Source organism: Rutilus rutilus, assembly GCF_951802725.1.
Source record: "Rutilus rutilus genome assembly, chromosome: 13".
NCBI classification, from domain to species: Eukaryota; Metazoa; Chordata; class Actinopteri; order Cypriniformes; family Leuciscidae; genus Rutilus; species Rutilus rutilus.
This window is the reverse complement of record NC_140218.1, coordinates 6498047-6515606: the sequence shown is the minus strand read 5'-3', so window position 1 is coordinate 6515606 and position 17560 is coordinate 6498047. Positions and strand designations below refer to the sequence as shown.

Below are 17560 nucleotides of genomic sequence, written 5' to 3'. Positions count from 1 at the left end.
TTTTAAAAGGAGTCTCTTCTGCTCACCAATGCTGCATTTATTTGATAAAAAATATATATATATATATATATATTATGACAATGTAAAATGGCTGTTTTCTATTTTAATGTATTTTAAAGTGATGAATTGATGAATAGAGAATCTTTAGTAACATTATTCATGTCTTTACTGTCACTTCTGTTCAATTTTTAATGCATCCTTGCTGAATAAAAGTATTAATTTCCTTTAAAAAAAATCCTCCTGACCGCAAACTTTGGAACAATAGACTATATTCCTTTCAGAATTTCATAATAATTACGTTTACTACAGAATAAATCTTGAGATTAATTGCAGTTATTTTAATCTCTTGACAGGATTAGGTAATCTATAATCCTATTGTATAAAGTCTGAGCAGAATGTGTATTGAGTGCATTTACGTGTACAGTAAAATGCAGATTACTGTTGGATATTTGTCGAGGTATGAGTATAAGATGACTGAATGTTACTCTGGGTATTTACATGCGACATGAAAGCGAGGTAATGCACAAACATCTGTCCGTTTAGATTAAACTGTTTTTACCAATAATCTGTGTGAGACTGCGCATGTAAACACACTTGAGTTTAATGTGTTCGCTGCATGTCGTCCTGCACGTGTCTGTCTGCATCTCTCACAGTTGTGTTTGTCTGCACCATTTTCAGTGTGTGTGTGTGTGTGTGTGTGTGTGTGTGTGTGTCTCTCCTTCAGCCCCGACATGAGTACTTTAACGTGCCTGTGTACTGATTGGCTGCTGCATGCTGAGCCACTCCCCCTGCACGCCTGACTCCGCCTCTGTCTCAGCACCGTCCAATCAGAGAGCTGCATCTTGGACCCAGTTTCACCTGCAATTAGTGGATTCTGTCAGATAGTGTCAAATGTTTCACTGTGTGTTTAACTTGATGCTGGTCCCTCATCTGAATTGATTTTATTCCTGTATCTTGTTCAGGCGACGCTCGTTCATGTAGTTTCAGGAAATCAAAACTTGGTCCAGCTTGAATAACTCTTATTGGTGGACGTCACCGGTTCTTCACTCTTACAAATGGACATTATTTAAAATACAGTGAGATATTCATCATGAGAGTCCATCTGTGTAATCATATGGACTTATCAGTCTTTGTTTCAGAGCAAAAAATCCTATTCTTCATTAGTGTTTTACAATAAGATAGAAAACGGGTTAGTAATATTTAATGCTGTTTTGATTCCCACGTAAGGATATTTTAAGATGTTTTAGGAAAATTATTTTTACTTTAATTAACAAAAAATGATGTTGTTCCTCAGTATTTTTGTCCTGTTTTCCATTTTCCAGCACAAATATCTAAACATTCTTAAATCAAGATGCATTTACTTGAGAAGCAAAATCACTTAAGATATTAAGTTATGTTTCCAGAAAAATTGGTAAAAAATTAAGTGAGTTTATGCTTAACACAAGAAAAAAAATCTGCAAATAAGGGGTCAGAAAAGATCATTACATTACATTAATTATATTATATTCGGATGCACCAATATGAAAATTTTGGCCGATACCGATAACCGATAATTCTTTATATTTGAAAGCCGATAACCGATATATTGGCCGATAAATCTAAATCCAAGTTTTTATATCATTTTTCAGAGCCAAAAAATGTCTCACCATTAAAATCCATGTCCCAAACACACAAATCATAATGTTCTCATGATAATTTAATGTAGCCGATATGACAGACTTGTTGCACTTTACTGTATTTTCCTTTTCATATTCAAATGATATTTCAATCAATTCAAACACAATGTTGAAGAGTGTGTATCTGAAGTGTCTCAGCTGAAGGAAATAATACATTATTTATCGGCTTTAATATATCGGGCAATTTTCCTTATTAGGCCGATAACATTAAAACTGAACATATATCGGCCGATACCGATATAGTGGCCGATATATTGTGCATCCCTATATTATATTACAGTGCTATGCATAAGTTTAGACACCCATACTAAAGTTGACTAAAAAGAGGGATAAAAAATCATCTTTTGGAAACTGAACTTAATGCCTTAATTTAAAAAATTAGGAAAAATCCAACCTTTAAGGACACCAATTTTCTTTGTGAATGAATAATGCTTTGTAAATAAATAAATGTTCTTCCTTAAAATACAGGGTGGATAAGTTTGGACACCCCTATGTTAAATTCCCATAGAGGCAGGCAGATTTTTATTTTTAAAGGCCAGTTACTTCATGGATCCAGGATACTATGCATCCTGATAAAGTTCCCTTGGCCTTTGGAATTAAAATAGCCCCACATCATCATCACATAGCCTTCACCATACCTAGAGATTGGCATGGTTTTATTTCAGTTAGCCTAACAGCTAGTTTGATTTGCATTGAGAGATGATCTTATGGAAAGTACCCCATGCCAATCTCTAGGTATGGTGAAGGCTATGTGATGATGATGTGGGGCTATTTTAATTCCAAAGGCCAAGGGAACTTTATCAGGATTCATAGTATCCTAAAAAAAAAAAAAAAAAAAATACTTAAAAATAAAAATCTGCCTGCCTCTATGGGAATTTAACATAGGGGTGTACTCACTTATGCACCCTGTATTTTAAGGAAGAACATTTATTTATTTACGATACATTATTCATTCACAAAGAAAATTGGTGTCCTTAAAGGTTGGATCTTTCCTAATTTTTTTAATTAAGGCATTAAGTTCAATTTCCAAAAGATGATTTTTTATTCCTCTTTTTAGTCAACTTTAGCATGGGTGTCTAAACTTATGCATAGCACTGTATATTATATTATATTATTTTATATTATATTTTATATTATAAATCCCTTTAAATTCAATTTATTTTTCTGACCCCACTGGACTTTTTTTTTTAAATGTTAAGCATAAACTCACTTAATTTTGATTATCTTTCTCAGAAAACAAGGCTTAATATCTTAAGTATTTTCACTTCTGTATGTATCACAACGTATCTTGATTTAAGAATCTTTAGATATTTGGAAAACAAAACAAAAATACTGAGGAAGAACATCATGTTTTGCAGTGTGTTCAGTTTCTCTTAGGCGAACCCATCATCAGAATAACATCTGCAAGTTTTCCTGCGGGTAGTAAATGTAGGAATTTATAAATTGTGAGTTTGTGCGATGGCACCTTTAGTTTAGAAAGCCTAGTGAAAAAGAAATATACTAAAATGTATTTAAAATACATTTATTTTATGCTAAGTATACAAGTACATTTACATATTTATGTACTTAATATAAATACCCTGCAATTGCACTTTTAGTATACTAAATGTATAATCTTACAATCTGCTAAACTGGAACAGCTAATTTTGTACTTGATGTACTTTAGTTATCCAGAAACAGCGCTGAAGTTCAGCTAAATATATATTAGTGTATTTGTGCTAAAGTGGAGCTATTGAGAGTGTACTTTAGGAACACTTTAAATATCTTGCATTTAAAGATGAATGTTATACAGTGCTCATACTATCCTCAATAATAGTGATATTAAACACAATTTAGGCTAAATATTAAGAATGCATTGTACAATGAGAATAAGTACTCCTCATAAAGTTTAATTATAATATTTATATCAGTAAGTCTCAAGCGATATGTCAGTAAATATGTTAATGTGTTTGTAGTGCACTTAGTATGAAATAAATGTATTTTAAATACATTTTGGTATAGGTTTTTATTACTAGCGAAGTTATATAAAATTATCAGTCACACACACACACACACACACACACACACACACACACACACACACACACACACACACACACACACACACACACACACACACACACACACACACACACACACACACACACACACACACACACACACACACACACACACACACACACACACACACACACACACACACACACACACACACACACACACACACACACACACACACACACACACACACACACACGTTTGAATGTCTGCATTAAATAATAAAATGACAAAACATGTGTCATTTATTAACCCTGTAAAGCCTAACATGAAATAGTCAGAAAAGTCTAATATTTTGGAAGAGTTTATTGAAGCTTTAAGCAAAATGTTTCTGTTTTTTTTTTAATCTGAAAGGAAAAGTTTTTGTGTTTTATTTTGACTATCATATTTGATCCATCAGGCTTTTATGGCTCATACAGTCTGTACTAGCGAGAAATATGAAAAGAAAAAAAAACACCTCCGTTTTATTGAGCAAAAATATGCAATTTGGTGCAGATGCTGATATTTATATGTATTCAGAAATGCTAAAGAAAAGTGAAGTTCTGCGATGTTCATGCGTTTCTGAAACGCTGTATTTCTGATGTCACTGTATATGTTTTACACCCACAAACACTTTTGCACTTCAGTGTTCGAGACAATCTATGAGTGTGTTTTGGTGAATATTTCTAGAGTTAGATATGTGAACAGATCCAGTTTGTTTCACTATGAGTGTTTAGAATCGCTGAGAATATGAGTGGATGTATATTCATGTAACGCCGTAGAAATAAACAAATGAAGTGTGAGAATTTCAAGAAGTGTGTGCTTGTGTTTATAGCTTCAGTTTGGATTGTAGAGCACATGAAACCTGTCCAGATTATATATTACACGGGAAAAAAAGTATATTTTGCATATCCTATTTTAGGATTTACATTTTTTTTTTTTTTTGTGCATTGCATGGTTATTTTTATAACAGTTAATCATTTAGCACCCAAATTTTCTTATATACACACACACACACACACACACACAAATAATATTATGCAAAAGAATCTTAATGTCATTTTCTTTTATGCACAATGCATATGGGATAAACCTGATACTGAAATTGAAACCTTGATATTTAATATTAGTTGATATTAGTGTAATATGAAAAAATGTATCATTACATTATGCAAAAGAATCTTGATGGGATTTTATTTTATGCAATATGTGTATGTGTGTATGTAAATAACGTAACGTATTACTTTCCCATCATAAAGTAACTAAGTAACGCAATGTTACGTTTTTAGGGAGTAACGCGATATTGTAATGCATTACTTTTGAAAGTACCTTTCCCCAACACTGTGCGCATGCGTATTGTGTTCAGTCTACAGTGTTTCTTTACAAAGTGACATCGCCACCTACTGGCCTGGCTGAAGAATACAGCGCTTTCAATCGTTTTCTCAGATCCGTGACGAAACTGTCAACTGCACACGAAAAACTTTTTAAGTATATAATTGTTGTGTAAACGTATCCCTAAATAGCTGTTTTTCTGTTAGTTAAAACGATCTGGTAACTGTACGACCAGACTCAGAAAGTCATATCAAAAGTGGAGCAGGTTTGATGAAAGATATATGAATTTACAAAAGCAAATAGTCCATTTTGATTTGATGTCTTTTGAAAATTATTTTTTTTTTGCTGCTTGTTCAAATTGCTTAGTTAAAATGAGCTTAAGCAACACAGTTGCCATACATTTTGTCCTGACTTAATTTAATTGTGTTCAGTCTGGTTAAATATATGTCAAATTTAAGTTTACGTAATCCGTTTGTGTTGGATTACATGAATGATTTGTGTTGCATTAACTGAATCTGGGCGGAGCTTGTCTAGTTCCCAGCATGCTTTGCAAATGGTTGAATTAAGAGAGAATAAATGTTAAAATTAAGTGTTATTTTATGGGTTTTTTTTTTTTGAAAATGAGAAAAGGGGAAGACTTGATAGTGTGTAATTGTGTTTAATGTTCAATTACATTGGAATTATTAGAACCATTTAAATTACAGTGGGTTACCATTGTGGAGAAGAGTGGAGCATTTGTGAGCATCTAAGATGCTAATATGTGCCACTGCTAGCAAATAGCTAGCTATTGTCTATCAATTCAATTGTGTGTCACTAAAATAAATGAAATCTTACCAGAGAGCCTTTATCAATTCACTTTGAGACTACTTAAATGGGTCGCTTAAAGGGATACTCCACTTTTTTTGGAAATAGGCTCATTTTACAGCTCCCCCAGAGTTAAACAGTTGAGTTTTACCGTTTTCGAATCCATTCAGCCGATCTCCGGGTCTGGCGGTACCACTTTTAGCATAGCTTAGCATAATGAATTGAACCGGACAAGACCATTAGCATCTCTCTCAAAAAAATGAACAAAGAGTTTCGATATTTTTCCTATTTAAAACTTGACTCTTCTGTAGTTACATCGTGTACTAAGATCGACGGAAAATGAAAAGTTGCGATTTTCTAGGCTGATATGGCTAGGAACTATACTCTCATTCCTGCGTAATAATCAAGAAACTTTGCTGCCGTACCATGAGTGCAGCAGGCGTAATGATATGATGCAGCGCATGCCGCCTGATAATAGGCTACTGAGCTGGGGACTATTATCAGGCGCTGCGTCATATCATTACGCCTGCTTCACCCATGGTACGGCAGCAAAGTTTCTTGATTATTATGGTTCAATTCATTATGCTAAGCTATGCTAAAAGTGGGAGTTGAAGTTACATGAACAAATTATGTTTGTTTAACGTAACCCAGTTGTGTGGAACCTGTTGACATAAAGAAGTTAATTAAAGCCAACACATCAGTGTTTAGAGTTGATCTGTGCTCTTGTTGGCCGTCGGTGTAAACTCCTTCCGGACCGGCACCGCAGGGTTGAGTGATCATTGGGTTTTAATTGCGACGGGAATCTTTTCAGCTCAGAAATCATGAATGATTCAAGACTCCCGGAGAGAAGCGAGCACTAACGATCCGCTGGGATGCTCCTGTCTTTACCCGGCGTTTAAGCCCGGAGTACTGGGATGAACTCACATTCAGTCAATCTGAGGAACTAATACAGCTTGCCTTGAGAACAAAAGCGCTTCTGCAAATAAATGTTATATTTAACGTTGAATTTACGCTGTACAAAATTATAATTTTTTTTTTTTATTGATCTTGATCAATAAGTCATGGCAACATGATTTTACATTACTATACCTCATCAAAATAATTTAAGCAATTTCACCTTTTTTAATGTTAATAGAGATTCAGCTCTATTTTAAGTCCGTTTAATATAGTTTATCATTGAAATGACTATTTCTACTACAGATAATTTAAATACGTTAAATAAGTGGGCATTTTTTACAGTGTACAATTTTTTTTTTTTTGCCGTACAAACACTTTTCACACTGAAATTGATTGTAAATTTCACAAACAATTACAGAGAAATGAGAAAAGTGTAACATTGAATTAAATATGAATAAATAAAAAAACACAAAATAGTATTTTCTTGTAAAACATACTCCAATAATTACTACGAAAATTTAAGCCATAAACTTTGGTTTTGTTGGTGTGATTTAATGTATGTGTGTTGATTCATGTTAATACATTTTTTATTCAAAAATTCAAACTCAAAATTCCAAAAAGATTAATTTGGACGATTCAGTGATGCTAAATAAATTTTTTTTTAAATTTAAATTCACTCAAAATTCATAAACTTTTTGTTTTTTAATGTGTAATTTAATGTAATGATTTAGAGATGTTAAATATATATATATTTTTACTTGAGGTCAAAAATTCATACTCTAAATTCCAAAGGGATTTTATGTAATCAGTGGTTAATTTTGAATTAAAAAAATATATTTGTCTATCCTAGGACTAAACGAATAAAACCACTTCATTAAATATAAACTAAATTAAACATTTAGTTCAATCTGCACCTTTAAAAATCAACTCTCTCTGTAATACTTTATTACAGCCCATGTTATTTCAAACACAACTTTTTAACCTTTCATCATCTTGCTCCACCTTTGAAGCGTCTTTGTCGTGTAGGTTGAGTAATGTTTCTAATATTGATATTATACAGTTCTTTCTAGTACTTAAAAAGGTTTTGGTGTGACACAACACTTTAAAAACCTTTTTGGAAACTTTTTAGTTTGCAAAAAACAGGATGAATTAATTTATGCACTTTTTAAACCCTGATTTTCTCCTCTTTTTTTTTTTTTTTTTGCCCACTGATGTTCAGGATGCCAAAGTAAGTTGAGATTGTTTGTGTGTGTGTGTGTGTGTGTCTGCTTTGCCTCAGTGTGTTGTAAATGTATTTGTGTCATCAGTGAGTCACGGCAGCCCACATGCTGATTATTCTCAGATCTCAGAGGATATATTTAGCTCAGCTCATCTCCATGTGCTTCATAATATATAATATATAAACCTGCTGAGCGCAGAGGGACGGCACCGAGCAACACGCCAGCGCAAAGGCTTCAAAATAATTGCAAAATGTATATTCAGCACATAGTTTTCACATCATAAAGACTGATATTTCAAATAAAACATTTACATCAGGATGTTTGCATGGGCAACAGTTGTTCTTGGCCAGCGAACAAAAGCCATAAAACACGAAGTTCATGCGCTGTCGTGTGTGTGTGTGTGTGTGTGGACTGTGTTTGTGATATCAGTGTTATATCTTCTGAAAGGTGCTTTGCCTTTCAAAAGTTTTACATTAAATAATCTCTGTTGGCTGTGTTCGTGAAAATAAAATGGTTGTTTTTGAGTAAATTATTCATAGTTGTTCAATACATTCAGACATACAGGAGAGAAAAACTTATTGGCAAATGTAAAAAGTTAAAATCAAAGTAAAAGAGTTGCTCATCATAGTACAGAACAAAGCCAACATTTGAATATTTTTGTGTTTGTTCAGTAAATATTAGTTTTTTTTAATAACAGAAAGTCCACATTTGAATATTTAGACCACATTATGTTATGTCATACACTAAATATTCAAATGTTGACCTTTTTTGTTATAAAACAAAAATATTTACCAAACTAACACTAATTATATTATAATTTTGACTTCATTTTGGTAAATATTTGTGTTTTATAACAAAAATAAACTCTAAATATTCAAAATGTTGACTTTGTTTTTGTTATAAAATCCCAAATATTTACCAAACACGAATTCAAAAGTTGACTGTTTTTGTTATAAACCAATTTTTCCCCAAACAAACTGTAAATATTCAAATGTTAACGTTTTGTTATAAAACAAATATTTATCAAACAAACACAAAAATTCAAATATTGACCGTTTTTGTTATAAAAAACATAAATATTTACCAAAAACACTAAATAATTCAAATGTTATCTTTTGAAAAATGTACAAAACCAACTTCAACATAATATTTGAAACATATTTATTCATACATTTGAATTATATCTGAAACATTTATTTTTTTATATAATAAAAAAGCCAACATTTGGATGATTGAAGTTTGTTAGAGATATTCAAATGTTAACATTTACATTTAGTCATTTTTTTTTACATTTAGTCATCTACACTCAAATATGTTAACTTTTGTTATAAAACAAATATTTATCAAACAAACACTAAAAATTAAAATATTGACCGTTTTTGTTATAAAAAACATAAATATTTACCAAAAACACTAAATAATTCAAATGTTATCTTTTGAAAAATGTACAAAACCATCTGCAACATAATATTTGAAACATTTATTCATACATTTGAATTATATTTGAAATATTTCTTTTTTTATATAATAAAAAAGCCGACATTTGGATGATTGAAGTTTGTTAGAGATATTCAAATGTTAACATTTTGTTATAAAACAAATATTTATAAAAAAAAACACAAATTCAAATATTGACCATTTTTGTTATAAAAAATATATATTTACCAAAAATACTGAATAATTCAAATGTTATCTTTTTAAAAAAAAAGACAAAACCAACTACAACATAATATTTGAAACATATTTATTCATACATTTGAAACAGTCATACGTTTGAATTATATTTGAAATATATATATTTTTTATAATAAAAAAGCCAACATTTGTATGATTGAATATATCCAGTGTTTGAGTGTGTGCATGTGTTTGCCTGTTGTGTGGTTTTGCTGGTTTATCAGTGAGTGTGTGATCAGGGAAAGTGTTGCTGTTCCTCCCACAGGAAGCAGAGACTCCCCGCAGCGTCCTCGAGGAGATCGGGCTCACATAAACCACACACACACACACACACACTGAGCGCCTGACCTCCTAAAGATGTAGCAAACACACACACACACACACTTCACCATGTTTCCGTGTTGATCATGTGCTTGGTTTGTGAGCTCAGAAGAACTTGTGCAAATGTTGTCAACGCAGGACGACACATCCTACTTTACATCTGCTGTGAAGAACACACACACACACACACACACACACACACACACACACACACACACACACACACACACACACACACACACACACACCATCAAATATACGTGTTTCTCTCATCGTCTGCAGTCACCACACACTACATCTACTGGCTTTACACTGTAAACCAGTGTTTGGAAAAGTGGAAACACTTTACAATAAGGTTCATTAGTTAACATCATGTATTAACTAACATGAACTAACAATGAGCAATACATTTGTTACAGTGTTTATTAATCTTTGTTAGTGTTAGTTAATAAAAATACAGCTGTTTATTGTTAGTTCATGTTAGTTCACAGTGCATTAACTAATGTTAACAAATACAACCTTTGATTTTAATAACATATTAGTAAATGTTGAAATTATTTTTAACTAAGATTAATAAATCTGACAAAGTATTCATAATGTTAACTAAACTAATGCTAACTAATGAACCTTATTGTAAAGTGTTACCGGAAAAGTATTATGTGACGTAGGGCCATTAAATAATTTAGAAAATAGAGAAAAAGTAAAAAGTAAAAAAAAAAAAGGGATTCATTCACAAAACCAAAGAGTGCTTTCTTGTGTGTTAGATTGTAGTTTATAGTGGTAAACATCAGCACAAACACCTGAGACGTACTCAAGCACTTCTACACTCAAATATGTAAGCCTGAATTTATGATTTATGTATTTATATTGCATATAATGTTCCAACCATATGGATTACACAGTTTTAAAGAGGTTATGTGTAGAATTCAGAAACCCTTGTTATTAGCGACACCGGTGGCCGTTAGTGGAACTGCAGCAGAAACGAGTTCGCACACGTAACGTGCAACAGACTGAACGTGAATCAGTGCCATGATATTCTCTCTCGTTCTTCTCTTAGAAGTAAAAAGAATTTGACAAATACCAAAATAAACACAGCGGTGAGAAAGCATCAGTTCAGAAGCATCTGATCATGTGATTCACCGTCGACAGATGAGCTCAGTAAAATCACAGTTATGATAGCTTGATTATGAAGTATATTTGAGACTATACAGATCTGACTATAAGAGACTATAGTTTGAATGAATCTTTGACATTACAGCACAGAACGGCTCTATTCCTGAACATTGTATAAGCATTAGTTTCATGTGTCACTGAACGGAAGAGAGACTCTCGGGAGCGGAAACGACACATGCTTTTCATTTTCCCGGGAAAAACGAGTCCTTCATATAAACATCAGTCTACAGGCTTTCGTAGACGACATGGGAATGCTGTCTCGTTTTTTAAGTTTCGTTATAAGCTGTTCACACATTGGCAATTAAAACGATTAAAACAAGAAAAGTCTTACATACAGCCTCTTAAACATAAACTGTTATACTTAATGTGATGCTTTTTTGTCAGTCATACATAAATTAAACGGGGCAGTTTTCGGCACTCAAAAAAATAATAATCATGGAATAGTTTAATTATTTGCATCTATTTTATTTAAATAGTCATATTTTCAAAACGCTTTAATTCAAATTGCTTGGAAGCAACACAAACCTGTAATGGTTTTTGTTAAAAAAGTATGAACATGGTAAAAAAAGAAAGTTTAGCTGTGGAACAAACAATATTCAATTATTTAAAATGTGAGATTGAAACAAAATTGATAAATTTAGGTTATTGTGTCTTTAAAACACATTCAGTTTATTATTATTATTATTACAGGAATCTGAGCTGTTTTATGTATGACTGACACATTTACATCACATTAAATTGATAAGTTTGTTAAAACTGTGTGATCCAGATGAATGGAAATTCATAGGAAATTTTTTTTTTTTAATAATAAAAACAAATCCAACATTTGAATTATTTGTGTTTTTAAAATGCATTGTTTATTAGTACAATTCCAGAAATCTGAGCTGTTTTATGACGGACTAAATGCATCTTTGACGGACTAGTTGCATATTTTAAATCTAAAATTTAGGCTGAAATATTATTTTTGAGTGCATCATTGTGACAAACCTGTAACTTTTTTTTTGTTAAAAAGTATGAATGTGGTAAAAAAAAAATAATAAGTTTAGCTGTGGAACAAACAATATTCAATTATTTAAAATTTGAGATTGAAACAAATTGATACATTTAGGTTATTTTTATTATTATTATTATTATAGAAATCTGAGCTGTTTTATTTACACATTTACATCACATTAAAGTGCTAAGTTTGTTGAAACTGTGTGATCCAAATGAATGGAAATTTGATGTGCAATTCTAATGCATATTACGTACATTTTTATAATAAAAAAGCCAACATTTGAATTATTTGTGTATTTAAAATGCATTATGATTCCAGAAATCTGAGCTGTTTCATGACGGACTAAATGCATCACTGTAAGTTTATGAGTTGCATTTCTTAAATCTGAAATATTACTGTGAGTGCATCATTGTGCCATAGCAGGCGTTTGTGTGAGTTGTTGTAGTGTGTGTTTTCTTTGACTCGTTTCTCTAACCTGAAGAACCTCACTGTGTGAACACACACTCCTGATCACTGTTATTCACTGTATTCCTGCGGTTTACTGACACACACGCTTGTGTTGAGTGTGTTGTGCAGCGCTGAGCTGCTGTAAATGACTCTTCAGCGTGTGTGTGTGTGTGTGATGACTCCAGGTTGTTGAACAGCACATGTGTGTACAGCGTTCAGACGTCACTCACACACACCTCGAGCTCCCTGTGTCCTTCTCGCTCTGAGAGACGTGTGTGTCGTTGTCAGAGTGAAATCAAACGTGTTTGTTGTTGAAGATCTGGAATAAATTTGTCTACAGACGTTTATAAGCGCTTTGTGTGTGTGTTTGTTCTGGTGTCGAGTGTGTTTTACTGCTGGACAGTTTCACATGTAAAGAAACACATTTTTATTGTTTCTGCTCATCATTTTCTGCTGCAAACATATCAAACGTATCAGGGATGCATTATAATCTCCATGTCGGCGATATATGTGACTTTTTATTTTACAAACACTTTTTTATTTACTTAAGTGTTTGATATTTAAGACTATATGTATTCATTGAATTCATTCAATGTTGAATCAATATTGACAGAAATGTCACATTTTGTGAATTTTTTTTATTTTTATTTAATTGTATTAGCAGATATTTCCTATTTCAGGCAAGATTAAATTCTAAATTTAATTTAAAAAAAAAAAATTAATCTGTATATTTCATGTTTTGGGCAATATTTATTTATTTTTATTTATTTTTATCGGCGAGGCAGATGTTTGCATTTTTGGGCATTTATTTATTTATTTATTTATTTATTTATTCATTTATTTATTTATTTATTTATTTATTTAAATCTGTATTGGCAGACATTTTATATTTGGGGCTTTTCTAAAATCATATTGGCAGATATTTCATATTCCAGGCAATATTTTCTTATTTATTTGTATTTATTTATTCGGTATATTTTCATGTAAAAGGTGTTAAGAGTAAAGTACACACCGTATAACAATATATGGATACAATTTGGATACAGAATTTATATGGATACAGTAGTATATATGGATACAAAATATATGGATACAGTATTTTGATACATTTATTAATTTATATTTATTTTAATTTGTGGTGGCAGATATTTGCTATTTCTTGCAATCATTTTTTATTTTTTTTTACAGACATTTGATATTTTGTCCAATATTTGTATGTATTTATTTAAATGTATTTTATTAGTATTGGCAGATTAATTTTTTTTTTACAATATTTATTTATTTATTTACAGATATTTTACATGTTGTGGGGTATTTTCCACCTGTTTTAAGATATAGATTATCATCTAACATTCATATTTTGTTCTGATGTTGATACTATACAAGTATTTTTTCCTTTTTAAAAGTTTTAAACCTGAAGAACTGAATAATACTATTATTGTTATTATTTTAAACGATCTCCAATCACATGAGAGTCATATTTCTAAAAAGCTCTTTTACTCTATTAATAATTGTATGCTTCTGCTGGAAAACAACTGAAAATACCAGTGACATCATCCTGCCCTACACAGATTTCTGTCCAATCAGAAGCTTAGAATGAGAATGTTCTTCCTCTCTCAGCTGATAAACAGTAGCAATTAGCATTTTCTGAGTCATGTGACTATAAAATCTTTTTACTATTCAAAAAGAAATGTCAGTGTCTCCTAGAGTTGAAACACGCCGTGTGTGTTGATATGAACACACACTCTTCTCTTCTGAATCCGCGCTATAGCTGTGTGTGTTGATGTGAACACACACTCTTCTCTTCTGAATCCGCGCTATAGCCGTGTGTGTTGACGTGAACACACACTCTTCTCTTCTGAATCCGCACTATAGCCGTGTGTGTTGACATGAACACACACTCTTCTCTTCTGAATCCGCACTATAGCCGTGTGTGTGTCTGTTCACAGATCTGATGAAGGGATCCCTCTCAGAAATCTGCTTTACCTGACGCTTACACTGCAGGGTTCACTCTCGAGCTGAGTGCGCTCATTCTGAGGTCACATATCCCATCATGCATCTGTTAGTTAGTGTTTGTGCACACAGTTAAACACTAGAAGCCTGTCTCCGCCATGCAATTAAAACAGAGAAACGGTAATTGGGACTTTTTATCACACGATTCAAACGTGCAATTCTGCAACTTATTCCTTGCTATTCTGAGTTTGTTATTTTGACAATATTTATTTAATCAGTATCGCAGATATTTTACATTTTGGAATTTTTTAATTGGCAAATATTTAACATTTAGGGCAATATTTATTTCTAATATATTTCTGATCAGATATGTGATATTTCAGACACAGCCAGACGTCTGTACTCTGTAAGGATGATTTAGGTTATTTCTGAAGTGCTTCTCCTGCTGCTGATAGACTGTGTGTGGTGAACGCTGCCCTCTGGTGGACGTGAAGCTCCAGTGCCGACCCGACGGGCCCCTGAGGGCCGACTCTCCTCATTAGTCTTCTTCATCAGCGGCTTTAACAAACTGAGATGCAGAACTGAGTCAGAAGTTCTGCCTTGTTTTAGAGATTGTTCCACTTGATTTAAATTTTACACTTTCTCCAGAGTTTGATGCGTGAATAAATAAGCATAAAACACAAATACTGGGTAAAAAAGTGGATTTTTAATTGTATTGAAATATTTTTACTGCTATATTTTTGAATGACATTAATCATCATCAACATCATAATAAAAATCCATTTACTCGTGTGTTTGAATGTTTTCAGCATCTCACTTTCTGTGGACTGAAATACGTTTGTAATTAGATTGAAATATTTTTACTGATATATTTTTAATGACATTATTGAAAGAAAATGCAAACAAAAAATGTCTTAATGCCATCTTTGATTCAATTAATATTCATCTCAACACAAGCGTTTCTCATCTTTGCTTTACTGTCTGAAACACCAGTGTGTGTGAGTGTGTGTGTGTGTGAGTCTGATATCTGGAAGTGCTGATCCAGCGGTTGTACAACATCTTTTTACAGCATTATTTCAAAATATGGTGGGAAAAATCACCTGACACACACACACACACACACACACACACACACACACACACACACACACACACACACACACACACACACACACACACACACACTGTACCGACAGTCTGATTGTGTGAAGATGATGATGAAATGATGCATTATCTGTCATGATGAAATAAAGGGTTTTACTCTTCGCTGAAGATTTTGCATATATTGTGCAACATAATATCCGAACGCAAAATCATCTCCAGTTATCAGGTGTGTGTGGTGCTATTGCGCATACAGTAGCAGCAGGTGAAACTATGAAAGCCCTTTTCGTCACTGAATGAAGAAGTTAAAAGATAATTGCAACCTTTTATTACACAATTCTATTGCGCAATTCTGACATTTTTCTTTTTTAAACATCTCACAATCATTTTTTCCTCGCAATTCTGACTTCCATTCCTCTGAGTTCTCCTGCATGTTTGGTGGATGAAAGGCTCTGTATGATCACGAAGTGTCGAAATGATATCCTAAAAACTGCATTCTGGCTTCTCTTTTCCTCCAAACGGTTCATTTAGATTTCAAGATTTCGAGAATGGCGACATAAAAGTTCAAAAGCAGAATCGTGTGATTAAAAAGTTTCAGTTAATACCACAACTATTCATTTTGGTTTTTTTTTTTTTTTTTTTTTTTCGCACAACTTCAGGTATTTAAAACAACACAAAGAGGGCAGGGTCTACACAAAGCACAAGTACAGTCAAATGAAATCAAATCTGATTGGTTTTACATACTCAGTCCATTTGGACCAAATCTTATAAAAAAATTCTTTTTCAACTTTGAGGGAGAAGGATATCTTTTCCATAACATAAATCTCATAAACAATTTCAATTATTCATTTTTTTTTTTATAATATTTTTTTTTTATCAATTTTCTTATTCTGTGGTGGAAATAAGCTTCCATTAAAAAAAAAAAAAAAAAAAAAAATAAGTTATGAGTTGCATATCTGAAATATTACTGTGAGTGCATCATTGTGCCATAGCAGGCGTTTGTGTGAGTTGTTGTAGTGTGTGTTTTCTTTGACTTGTTTCTCTAACCTGAAGAACCTCACTGTGTGAACACACACTCCTGATCACTGTTATTCACTGTATTCCTGCGGTTTACTGACACACACGCTTGTGTTGAGTGTGTTGTGCAGCGCTGAGCTGCTGTAAATGACTCTTCAGCGTGTGTGTGTGTGTGTGATGACTCCTGGTTGTTAAACAGCACATGTGTGTACAGTGTTCAGACGTCACTCACACACACCTCGAGCTCCCCGTGTCCTTCTCGCTCTGAGAGACGTGTGTGTCGTTGTCAGAGTGAAATCAAACGTGTTTATTGTTGAAGATCTGGAATAAATTTGTCTACAGACGTTTATAAGCGCTTTGTGTGTGTGTTTGTTCTGGTGTCGAGTGTGTTTTACTGCTGGACAGTTTCACATGTAAAGAAACGCATTTTTATTGTTTCTGCTCATCATTTTCTGCTGCAAACATATCAAACGTATCAGGGATGCATTATAATCTCTATGTCGGCGATATACAGACCCTTTCCAGGAGCAGGATCTGCACCTGCCCACACTGCCAGAAGAACCCAATCCTGGTTCAGTGACCATGGTATCACTGTGTAATTACTGTGTGATTTCATGTAATATTCTAATGTTTTGAAATCCTGTTTTCGTGGCTTTTATGAGCTGGAAGCCCAAATTATGTACAAATAAACTACTAAATACTTGAAATCGTTTAAGTTGTGGGCCCTGAATCTATAATCTATGGAAGTTTAACGTTTTGAATGGAATTATGGAAATAAATCAACTTTTCCATGATATTCTAAGTTTTTGGAAAGGGTCTGTATGTGATTTTTATTGTTTATATATTTTACAAACACTTTTTAATTTACTTAAGTGTTTAATATTTAAGACTTTCTTTATTCATTGAATTCA

At 32.7% G+C, this 17560-nt stretch overlaps 1 protein-coding gene across 3 annotated transcripts in view; it reads left to right on the top strand.

Moving 5' to 3' along the window:
- Positions 1 to 17560, top strand: part of LOC311302643 (AP-1 complex subunit sigma-2) — a 45884-nt gene that overhangs the window by 20389 nt on the left and 7935 nt on the right. Inside the window, exon 7 of one of the 3 annotated variants that reach the window (XM_084428648.1) lies at positions 725 to 2495. The exons of 1 other annotated variant lie outside the window; for it this stretch is intronic. Coding sequence is in view for 1 of the 2 variants with exons in the window: in XM_084428649.1 (XP_084284775.1) it covers positions 725 to 760 (36 nt within the window). In the remaining variant the exon portion in view is untranslated. Of the gene's footprint in view, positions 1 to 724; positions 2496 to 17560 lie in introns of those variants that run through there. One more of the 3 variants, XM_084428649.1, reaches the window with a different exon arrangement.